The sequence below is a fragment of the Mus musculus genome, chromosome 10, assembly GCF_000001635.26.
Source record: "Mus musculus strain C57BL/6J chromosome 10, GRCm38.p6 C57BL/6J".
NCBI lineage: Eukaryota > Metazoa > Chordata > Mammalia > Rodentia > Muridae > Mus > Mus musculus.
In genome coordinates, this window is record NC_000076.6 from 87,159,329 (window position 1) to 87,172,055 (window position 12,727).

A 12,727-nucleotide genomic window follows, 5' to 3' on the forward strand; every position below is an offset into this window, starting at 1 on the left:
CATTACATGTTAATGTCATTTAAATTGCTTATATATCTATATCTATGCCTATGTCTAGATGTAGATATAGATCTGGACATAGACATATAGATAGATAGACAGACAGATATACATATCTATCTATCTGTCTGTCTGTCTGCTGTCTGTCTGTCTGTACGAAAATTCTACAGTAGTTGGCTTCCATTTGCTTTTTCAAAAGGCTTCTGGTGTTAGTTGTACTGCCTCATATTCCCCCTCCTGCACCCTGCTTTCTCTTCCTCCTCCCCATACACTGCTCCTATTGAACTTTCCCCTTTATCTCTCCATAACATTATATATCTTATTTGCCCTATTCTTTGGTGATGCTCTCCACTTTACCCCCTTCCCCACCCCAGACACTTGACCACTGTGATTATTCATACTGTAGCATACATATTGCAAGATTATCATTTATGTTGCTATTGTTTAGGTCTTAATTCTCAATTAAAGAACAATTGCAGATTTCTGCAAAACAAGTTTGAAAATATCAGCTTTCGGCCAAATAATAAGGCTGTTGCAGAAATCCTTGCTTCCTCTTTTGGTCTGCAGGGGAGATGCATTTCCCATGATCCTAAGGGAGAAGTCTAGGTATAGGAGCTCCGGTTTCTTATTCTGTCCTCCCGTGTCTTCTAATTATAGTTGCTGTCGGTGGCCCGAAGCGGCTGCTTCTCTTACATAATGCCAAGAGAGAAAGAAAAAACGATTTCATTGGTTACTGTACTTAGAATGAATCCTCAAGCCCAGCACGGAAACCACAATAGGCTTGGCACACAAACAATTCAAAAGTACAGGTGCTGGGAGTGTGCACGGCCCCAAAATCAACATGACTTGGGAGGAGAGAGGGTTAGAAAACAAAGAAAGGTGCTTTTCACTCAGAGAAATTTATTTCTTTTCAATATTTGTGATCTGCAGCTGATAGCGTGTGAGGCCACTTGGCTTTCTTTCCTGACAAAGGGGAGGGCTGTCGCATTGAACAGATGCTTGAGCGGCCTGTGGCATGAGGTGGGCCATTTGTCAAGAAGATCAATATTGACTGTTCTTGTATCTTTGTGGTGAAAGTTTGCTCTTCCTTAAGAAAAAAAGAGCTGGGGGTTGTGCCTTAAAATATAGAACGCGTGCCGACTTCAGACACTGAATCCAGAGACTGGGACAGGTCTTCGTAGAGAGCAGTCCCTTTCCACTGATGAGATGGTTCTTCTTCAGGGAGTCCTGCTCCTTTGTCTCACAACACCCGGGGGCCTCTTCTCCATTCCTTAATTTTGGCTTGATCCCAGCTCCATGAAACACACAAGTAGAAGGCAACAATGTATTTCAGTGTATGTTTTGAAACATCAAATTCTATTCAGTTCAATACAACACAGATCAATAAAGGGTCTCATGCAGCAGAAACTTGGTGTCTAAGCTTTTGATCGTTTGTTGCAGATTGCCGACCTCTGATGGTCAGGTGGAGGAAGAGGCACATGTCTAGTTCATGACCAGCTTCCCCTTCTATAGAAAGCATTGGATTCTTTACATAAAAATGTGGACTATACCTTTAATGTGTGTGGAGAATCAGCTGGAAACTCTGCTGTGATTCAGGTCCTTGATTGAGTAGATCTAGGTGGAGTGAGAGAGTCTCCTTGTGTACCAGGCTTCTGGCTGGTGCTACCGAGCCAGCATCCCTCCCTAATAAGAAGTTATTCATTATCTGTATATTTATCTGGGTAGGGTTTTTTTTTAAATCAGTGTATACTCCCAGACTCTGCCATAAGTATTTCACGCCAGTATTTATATTTTAAAATATATTTCCCCTCCGATGATTTTTAAATGGAAGTCATGGACAGCTGTTTAAAACACAGGTAGGAGTGTATCTCATTTAGGCTTTTATTTTAGAAAAAGAATAAGAAAAGGAGAATTCTAGGAAGGCAAACTTCAAACAAGGCTATCAGTAGCTCAGCTAATGGGCACTGGAGGATTGTCAGGGAGGAAGTGGGTACAAGATTTGAGAGTCAGAGGTAAGCAGGTCAGGAGGATGACCAAGGTTACCTGGGTAACTTCTAAGACTTTGTGCATTTGAATTACTGGATGTGCCACACTAAGAAAAGGAAGCAATATGATGTGGGGTTAAAAATGTAGGTTTGGGAGCCTTTAATCCCAGCACTGGGGAGGTATAGGCAGGTGGATCTGTGTGAGTTTGAGGCCAGCCTGGCTTACAGAGTGAGTTCCAGGACAACCAGGACTACACACAGGAAAACCCTGTCTCGGAAAAATCAAGAGTGTGGGTTTGGAAAGACTAGACTTGGGACTTCTTTGCAGCAGTCATTTCCACAGCCTTGGAAAGTTACTTAGTTTTCCATTTTAAAGTGAGCTTAATGATTGCCGAGAAGGTAGCTGTGGTAGTTTGAATATACTTGGTCCAGGGAGTAGCACTATTAGGAAGTGTGGCCTCGTTGGAGGAATTGTGTCACTGTGGGTGTGGGCTTAGATCCTCCTCCTGACCACATGGGAGTCAGTCCTCTAGCAACCTTCAGATGAAGATGTAAACTCTCAGCTCCTCCGGCACCATGCCTGCCTAGATACTGCCATGCTCCTGTGTTGATGATAATGGACTAACTTCTGAACCTGTAAGCCAGCCTCAATTAAATGTTGTCCTTCTAAGAATTTCCTTGGTCATGTAAGCAGCTGACAGTAACACTACAGAAAACAAGAAACCAAGGAGCAGAGAGGATGACTCACTCATCCATAGAGAAGAATGAAAGAATGAAACCCAGAAAGTGTTCTAGTTAGATTTCTGTTGCTGCTATAGAATACCTTGGTTAAACATTTCTTTTTTTTTTTTTTTTTTTTTTTTTTGCTGGCCCTCAGGGCTTCAGTCATTTTTTGGTTAAACATTTCTAAGGGGAACGTAAGGGCTTATTTGATTTTACACGTCACTGTCCATCACTGAGGGAAGAGGGAAGTTAAGGCTGGAAGTCAAAGCAGGAACTAGAAGGCAATCCTGTTTGCTATTCTTTGCAGCATTAGCTTGAACCAAGGTACTTGGCTCCCAGCCATGGAAGCACATCAGAAGCTGTGATTGACAGACGGGGAGTTCTTTTCTTAGGTACTTTTCTGTTGCTGTGATACAACACCATGAACAAGGCAACTTATGAGAGAAAGCATTGACTTTGGTGCTCAGGGCTCCAAAGGTTTAGAGTCTCATGTCATCATGTCAGGGAACAGGCAACAGGCTTGCAGGCAACAGGCATGGAGCTAGAACACTAGGTGAATGCTCATATCTTGAGATAACCTCAAGGTAGGAAGAGCTCACTGTGGTAGGGTTTTGAGATTCCACAGCCTATACCCCAGTGGCTTTTCTCCAACAAAACCATACTTCCTAATCCTTCTCAACAGTTTTGTCACTTAGAGTCCAAGTATTCAAATGAGTGAGCCTATGGAGACCATTCTTATTTGAACCATCAGGGTGCTACTTGCTCTGTGATGCAGAGCTCTTGCAGGCTCATGCTTACCTAGATTTCTTTCACAGCTCAGGACTACTTGCCTAGGGAATGGTGCCTCCCATAGTGAGTTGGACTTTTATCTATTTATTAACAATCAAGACAGCTCCTCCACAGACATGCTTACAGGCCAATTAGATCTGAGAAACTCTTTAAGACATTTTTTTGATGACTTTGGTTGCATTTGTTTGAGAGTTCAACCTAATTATGTCACACATGGATTGTCATGATTCCATGGTTTCTGACCTGAGATTCTACAGTTTCAACATGCAGAGGACTTCAAAGGGGTGGGCAGTGAGGTTGATAGGTCATGAAAATTGCTTCTTTCTCATTTTTTTGTCTTGAATTCACTCTTGAAGTTCCATTTAGATGGAAGTAATTCCCCTTCATTTCTTAGATAACCTGTTATGAGTTTTAAAAGATTAATTCAGTCGGTGCTAAGCAAATAAAGAAAATGATCAACCAGAAAGGCTTATAAAGGAGTCTTTTGACCCCCCTTCTGCTGATCTCCTGTACTCTTGTGACCAGTATGCCTAGTCTGGGTCTCTCAACTGCCAACTCTTGCTCCTGGCTGAAAAGTGTGTATCTTCTCAAGCTCCTGTCTTTGCCTCTTTGGCTTAAAACAATGCATGCCAAAGCAAAAGATTCGATGTTAGGACATTTACAGGATGCTCCCTTTTAGTATAATATTTGTGGACTGGGACATAGACTATTCCCTGAAGAAAGAGGGCTGAAAGAGTTGTGCAGAATGCTGGCTGAGCTAAGAGCTCATTCTTCATTCAGGAGCAAGTTAGTTTTACCACAAATACCAATATCAAGAGTATTATATATAAATAATACATATTGTGTATCCAATTTCTAAGCAATGATATAATATTCAGTTATATGGAAACAATTATAATTATACACAAACATTGATGGGCAATTGGCATTGAGACAACATTTAATAAACAGCTTTTCTGTGAAATCATCCTTTTGGTGACTTAATTCCTTGTTGTTTATTCTATTTCTGTATTTGTTTTGCCTCTTGTTTTTCTCCTGACTGCTTTCCTCTTTCTTCCTCTCGACCTTCTGAACTACTAGATACTCCCTGTGCTTGCAATGACCCTCTCACAAGATACCACCATAGCAGCTACTCCCTTTGCCCACGACTCTAATTCTGAAGTATGTCTCTGTTTGAGAGGCCATATATTATTTCTATATAAATATACTAAGCGGGGAGGGTATAGGGGACTTTCAGGATAGCATTTGAAATGTAAATGAAGAAAATACCTAATAAAAAATTGGAAAAAAATATATTGAGGCCAGGAAGATGGATCAATGATTATGGGCACTTAGAGTTTTTATAGAGGACCGGAGTTTGGTTCCCAGCCCCCACATTGGGTGACTCACCATTGCCAGTGACTCCACTCCTGTGGATTTGATGCTCTCTGCAGTCACTGCATGGATTTACACAGACCCCTCAAAACGCTAAGATAGTTAAAAATAAATATTTTAAAAATTTAGAGTATTGCTCTTAACATTTTCCTATTCCTTTTAACCTTAGCTTGTTTTTATCTTAGCATCTTTCATCTTAGCATCATCATCATCATCAACAACAACAATAACAACAACAAAATTGATACATATTGGTGGTTTTTATTTTGGTCACCCTTCACTAAAACATCAATTTAATGAAGCATTTCTGTCGCATGCAGTAAAAAATTTTCTGCATGATCAGAAAATGTTCAACTCCTTTGTGTGTGTGTTTATATATGTGCATGTGTCCATTTTTGTGTGTATGTGTATATGTGTGTATCTGTGTGTCTATGTGTATGAATATGTATATGTGTTTGTGTGTTTGTCTGTCTGTCTGTGTGTCTGTATGTATATCTGTGTGTATGTTTGTATATATGTGTGCATGTCCATATGTTTTATGTATGTGTGCATGTGTGTATGTGTGTATGTTTGTATATGTGTATGTGTCTGTGTGTATCTGTGTGTGTATGTCGTTGTGTCTGTGAGCGTGTGTGTACGTGTGCACATGTTGAGGGTATTTAGAATCAATTTTTTTCAGGGTTGTATCTTCTAAAGAATAAAGAGGCAAAAGTGCTCTAACAAGGTCACTCATTTAGAGTAGCAAGAGTTGCAGGTGGCGCACCTTATATCTGGAGTCACGAAGCTAATGCTGTTTGATTTATTTTTCTCTTTTGCTTCACAGCCTATCCCTCGTTGTAAAACCACAGCTTCACCCTGCTCCAGATTCCTTACTCACATGGAGACATTTTCCTCATCACATAAAACGGATAAATTGCATTTTCTGCCATTTCCAGGTAAATTCAACAACCCTAAGAAATCCCATGGATTCCTAAGAAACTATAGAACATATAGGTAAAATCATAAGGTTTTCTCTACTTTAGCAATATTCTAACATGGCAATGAAAGAGGCACTTCATTAGTTTATGGAATTTTCGAATCCAGGGGGACTTTGGTTCATGGTTTGATGAATCCATGGTGCATGGACATTATTAGGGTTTTGTTCCACGAATATTACTGGCTTTATTTAATTCTTGCTTTCATTTTTTAGAAGGGGTAACATATTGTAGCAAGAGGCATGTATCATTCTTAGAGTGGATGGTCTCAAAAATAAAACCTTGAGGTAGAGGCAGGAGAATCTCTTTGAGTTTGAGGCCAATTTGCTCCATAAAATGAGTTCTAGACCACCCAGGGCTGTATAGTGAGACCCTGTTTCGAAAACCCAAAATGAAGCAAACAAAAGTAAAACCTTATTTCTCCCCATATTTGTGTCTTCACATTATGTCTGATGACTTTGAGTCACTAAATTTGGGTCTTAAGGATCTGGGGGAAGCCGGGCATGGTGACGCACGCCTTTAATCCCAGCACTCGGGAGGCAGAGGCAGGTGGATCTCTGAGTTCCAGGCCAGCCTGGTCTACAGAGTGAGTTCCAGGACAGCCAGGGCTACACAGAGAAACCCTGTCTTGAAAAACCAAAAACAAAAAAACAAACAAAAAAACCAAAACCAAACCAAACCAAACAAACAAAAAAGGATCTGGGAAAATGAAATGTTAGATGGGCCACTGTGCAAAGTGTACCCAAATTGTACCAAATGTGTGTGTATAGGTGGAGACAGAGAGGGAAAGGGAAAGGAAGGGGAGGGGTAGGGATGGTTTTCCAAACTAAGTTGACGGGAGGTAAACTTTTGTTAAGAATTTAAGTTTTTAAAATGAGACCAATGTGATGTGTGTTTTTATCTACCATGTTCTTTCACTACGGACGATTATGGCAACTTGAGAGTATTAATAAACTCTATTCTGAAGAGTATTTCCCTGACTTGAAAGGGAGATGAATTATATGATCAATTCGTTATCCAAGAAAAAGCAACAATTTTACAACAATCAATGAAGCAGATAATGGTTGGGCTTTGACTTGTGTGCTGTGTTGTTAATTTTTAATGTTAGAAAGTTTTCACTTGTTTATTCACTTATGCAATATACTCATACAGTGTTACTACCAAAGATGGAAGGAGAAAGAACACGGACCCAAGTCATCATGGCCACATTAATTAAAGAAAGCAATTCAAGCAAACATTTTCATTTGTGTATATGGGCTGCCTCCTCTTAAAGCAGGGTTTGAGAGATCAGCACTGGATGTGAGGAACACAAGGCTTTTATAGGACTCAGGGGTAGAGGGTTTCCAAATGGAGGAAAATAAAAGAGTTATGGGTGCAGAATATAAGAGGTGGTCAAAACAAGGAAATCACAATAGACAGTCAAAACAAGGTAGCCCGAGGTGCTCATATAAACTTTTGAAACAAAGACATAATGCTGCTCCTGGAACAGGCGGTACAGAACCATTTGTAGCTAAGGTTACAGATGGGGCACAGCCCGATCCTTGAGAAACAGAGGTTTAATCATCAATAGTTTGTCTTTACTATAAGATGGCTTTTACATCTAAGATGGAGGCAGGCTTGTTCTTCATTAGTTTCTTGAATATACTTGGATATCAGGTATGTTGAAAGGTTTTGTTGGTTTTATGACATCTTCAATGTCCTGGATTGTACACTTTTGATGAAATCTTTATCCAAAGATTTATATCTGTAGATTCAACCAACTAAAGCTCAAAATGTATTTATGCCTCTAAGTACCTCTATTCTAAACGTATCCAGACTTTTTTGTCTTCTTATATTAAACAAGTGTTTCTATAGCATATGCATTATTATCACGTATTGTAGTAATTCGGAGATCATTTAAACTGTGTTGAAGGTCCTGTAGGCTATTTACAAGTACAATGCCTTTTTATATAAGGGATATGGGCAACCTTACTTTTTGATGGTCATGGAAAAGAAGTCCAGGAACTAGTCTTCTTGGAGTCTAGAAGACAATGGTAGTATGTATTTCATATTTCAGGGGTGTGGTAGCACATACTAAAGTGGGTTCTGATCTATCTTACTCTTGTTAACATCATACAAAGACTCTGCTAGATATTTAGTCACTTAATTTCAGGCAATTGATAAAAGTAAATGCTTAGTTCTTTTCAAATTACAACCAAAGACCAAAACTGGCCACCTATCTATCTGGAAAAAAATGTAAGAATTCAAAATTCAGCACATGAGATCTTCAGAGCTGAGGTTACAGCTGTAACTTTTTGAGAAATGCCATGTTTAAAATGACATTCCTTCCCCTGATAGCTCTAAAGTGCTTTAATATGCATTTTACATTTGGTGACCTGAAATCTTCAGTTAAGCTATGCCTAAGGGTCACCAATGGATGGAGGGGTAGTTATAAAGGACTTTCTAGAGCTGGGACACTTATTTGGTTCCATGGAGCCCTTAGGACAAATGAATAGCATTTTGTTTCTGGGTTCCCTTACATGAAGGTGATCTGAGTTGGACACTTGAAAGAGGGAAGGTCCTTAGTGAGGCTGGCCAACAGGGGAGAGAGAACGAGTTGTCTCTTGTAGCAATTAAAGACAGATCAAAAGGCAAGCATGTAGGCAAGAAAACTATTCTTGAGGCTGTTGACAGTCAAGGAAGAAGATGATAAGGGAATGGTGTGTTTATGAAATTGGAGGAAAGGCAGAGGAGGAGATGAAATTCACAGTGCATGATTGTGGATTATATATGAGGGCTGAGATAGAAGGCCAGTGTGGTAGTGTTTACATAACCACCGGTTTACTCAGTCAAGGATGATCGAACAGGTGACTGCCATCAGGTTAATTTTTGGAAATACAGACATGAATAAGACAGGCAAGATTCCTGCCCTCTTGAAATGTACCTTTTAAGTAAGGTAAGAATTGATAAGTGAGCAGACAAATTATCCATGTTGCAATAAATAGATAATACATAATAATGAAAGCTATGAAGGAAAATAACAGGTGGATTTTCTTATGTCCCTTTGTCATCAGACCCTGCCTACCCACAGAGTCTGATGAGAGACAGGCCATTTAATATCTTCATAGTTCTCTCATTTCTAGGTTCTTGTATCAACAGAATCATTTGACATGCAGGTTCCCAAATCTAACTTCCTTCATTTACTCTAATGCACTCCAGATCTATGTTGGGAAATAAGCTATTTATTGTATGGATGTACTATTGTTTATCCAGTTATCAGATGAAATGTGCTTTTTATTTTATTTTATTTTATTTTTATGAGAGACTTTGTTGATGTGACTGGAATGTTAGTTTAGACCTTAATTATGCTAATAATCACAGATCTGCATATATGGTGAGACATAGCTGGATGCTAACCAATGAATTATACAACTATGTAAATTTGACTTGAGTAAATCTTCTTAAGCAACTTCTGTGCAATTTTTTTTTAAAAAGAAGGATAAATTAAAGAGAAACAAAACAAACAAAACAAACCAAAAAATGACTAACTAATGGAATCCAGGGAATACAGAAGAGTTGGAATTACTTAATATATTGGGTTTAGGAAAATTGAAACTTATTCTGGAGAAAGGAAAGTGTTGTGGAAATTAAAATGAAAACTAGTACTGAAGTTATTTGTTAGCCGCAAGGAAGAGCTTTGGGTTCTGTCCTAAATTCCACGGGGGCACTGAAGTCTCTGTTCCTCTTCCCACCTACTTTTAAAGATTATCACCTTGTGGTTTGTATACAAAACTGTAACAGGAACAAAGGAGAGAGCTGGAAAGTTAGAGAAAAAGTTCCCAGGGAACCAGAGGGAGGCAGTGAGGATGTGAGAGGGTGGAGGTGAGAAGGAGATGGACCAGTTATAGAGGCTAAGAGTCAAGCAGGACTGGAGAGATAGATCAGCAGTTCAGAGCACGAATTGCTCTTCCAGAGGTCCTGAGTTCAATTCCCAGCAACCACATGGTGACTTACAACCATCTATCTGTAATGGGATCCGATGCCCTCTTCTGGTGTGTCTGAAGACAGTAACAGTGTACCCACATGCATAAAATAAATAAATATTTTTTTAAAAAGAAAGAGTGAAGTAATACTTCACATCCTCCACAGACTTGCTAATAATACTCCATGTCCCCCACAGACTTGGTCTGAAGGTTTGGGCTGCTATATCGGTTGTTCGTGTCAGTGGGATGGCTCCTCCCAGGTGCTGTTGCTTAAATAACTCCAGTAATTATCACACCCCTTTCCCGTTTCTCTTCTCTTCAGGACTAAACTAGGCAAACAGCCACAAAAATTATAAAAATAGCTGTAGAAACTTCACAGACTTCTTGATAACGTGCACCTTTGAAATGTGTTTTCCTGTTTTGTTCCTTCCTGCCATCAATGGGAAGTCTTTCTCCACACGTCGACTCCCAGCTTAACTACTCTCCTAGTTTTGACTAATGGGACTCTAGAAGGTACCACAGAGGAAGATAATTTAAATGTGATTTGCCTTGAGTCACCTTTGCCACTGCTGGGAACCTTACCATTGTCCTAGACTGAATGCATACAGTACGTTTAGCAATTAACAGATAAATGGTAAGAAACATGAGGTTGTCATCCCAGCTGAGAGCTGACATGTGAATGGCTGACAAGTCTCCTCAACATTAGAGTTGCCAGGGTGTTCACCATAAAGTCCTCAGCCTTGGGTGAGATGACACAGAGCTCTCAACCCTCAGAATCATGGGAACTTGTGTTCATACATGCAAGCACACAGGCACACGTGCTTAGAGATTAGTTAAGGTTTTAGAATGATTTATAGATTTAATTATTTTTCATTAATTGACTAGTTAATTATGTGTATGTTCACGCACGTGTGCTTGTGTGCGTGTATGAAGAGGCCAAAGGTCAACCTCAGCTATCAACTTTTAGCAATGTCCACCTTGTTTTCTGTGACAGGGTCTCTTGTTAACCTGGAACTTACTGTGTAGTCAGGGCTAGTTGGACAGCAAACCCCAGAGGTCTATTTGTCTCTGCCTCCCCGGTGCTGGAATTACAAGCATGTGCCACCATGCACGGCTTTGAAATGTGTCTCTGGGCACCAAAGACAGGTTTTCCTTCATGTTTACCTAAGAAGCTAAATGCACCTCATCAAATGATTTTTCTCCTGTGCCCTGAGATGGTTTATTAAGCATCAAGAGCTAACATATAGACTTCCCAGAGTTTCAGTGTATGGAACCAATTTTAGACTTACCATCACCTATGTGAAATCTACGAATAACTTTCTTACCCGGTTGAGCTATATTTCCCAAAGAGAAGTGAAGCAAATATAGTGTAGTCAGGCTGGTCATAGAAACATAATATTCATGCACAGGGAGATGGGGTTTCTGTTCAAGACTGAATCTATTACCATTCAGTGTCAACTCCTGAACTTTCTCTCATGATCATGAAGCCGGATGCAAGCCCAGTATGATCATAGCAATTTTCAAAGAGTTCAAGAACTAGCTGTGTAGCTGGACACTTAGGTTCTGCAAGACAGGTGGACCATTTTTCCTGTATGACTCCAAATTCTTGGGTTAAAAGCAATAAGTCTGTATATCCTTAAGTAACAAGTAGGGGTTAGATTGCTTTTTCCCCCCACTTTAAATAAACCAGCCCCAAGTGGAAGAAGAAAATAGAAAACCATAAAGACAAATGCAATTTCTTATTTCTGAACAGATGTTGGCAAAGGACTCCTGTCTAATGAACATTCTACTAGATGTGTCTAATGAACATTCTACTAGATGTGTCTAATGAACATTCTTTCTACTAGATGTGTCTAATGGGCATTCTGCCAGATGTTGTTTAAGAGGTTTTGGCTTGTTACCCAGAGTCAGGGTCTGAACTAGAGAAGAGTTAAGGAATCGCTAGGAGATGATGGACTACAGGGAATGTATGAAATGATGAGGAAAGGGAAGAAGATACAAAGATGTAAGAATTGGGACTAGAACCATAGGAGCACTCCAAAAGCAGCAATGGAGACGAGACGTGGGTCCCCACAGTCCAGGAAAGCAGGGAGAGGCCAGGAGCCAAGGCGAGGTTCTGCAGTTACAAGTACCCTTCCTGGATTGAGACTATTAAGTCTGAATTCCTTATCAACCACTGAGTTGTACAACCATGGACAAGTTACCCAACTTCTTCCTATTTCAATTTTCCTAAGGCAAAATGGAGATACTAATATCAGGTGAGTGTCTTCAGTTAGGGAGATGGGGAATTATCTAAAGGCCATGGTTACTGGCTGAGATTAGTTCCTATGATACAGTTCAATAGTGCATAGGAAGTGCTTCCTCTTTATCAAGCTCCATATAGGGCACTGGGGGCCAGCCCTACAAAAAGTATATATGGATAAATTATAGGGCATAGTGAAATATAGTTATATAGTATAGTGTATAGAGTTATTCTAAAAGGGAATTCCCAAAACATCCAGTTTCTGACAAACTCGATCAATTGATGTTGATCTGGTGATCACAGAATGTCACCTGAGAGGCACTGTTCCAAATTTTGACATCTGTCTGTGCGGTAGGGTAAGAAACCAGATTGTGGAGAGTAGGAGAAAAGAAAGTGAATAGGAGAGTTGGGACCTTGTTAATTTGGAGCCCCTATTCTAGAGCTCAGATCTAAGCTTGACCCACGTAGCGATACAGGTTTGTGTGGTTTTTGTTTGTTTGTTTGCCAGAGTCACCATCCTGTTGACATAGTGCTGATAACAAGCTCAGCTGAATTTATTTTCTACAACAGTATCACAAATCTTGAGTCCTCTGCTAAGACCACTTTTATCTCCCAGAGAACACACATACATCAGAATCACACCGTAACAGACAGAAGGCACCCCAGCATGACAATGCG

At 40.0% G+C, this 12,727-nt stretch overlaps 1 protein-coding gene across 1 annotated transcript in view; it reads left to right on the forward strand.

Annotated features, from left to right (window-relative positions):
* The window catches only part of 1700113H08Rik (RIKEN cDNA 1700113H08 gene), a 172,554-nt gene that overhangs the window by 101,283 nt on the left and 58,544 nt on the right, over positions 1-12,727 (forward strand). The window contains exon 4 of the mRNA NM_029685.1: positions 5,695-5,806. Coding sequence (NP_083961.1) covers positions 5,695-5,806 — 112 coding nt within the window. The remainder of the gene's footprint in view (positions 1-5,694; positions 5,807-12,727) is intronic.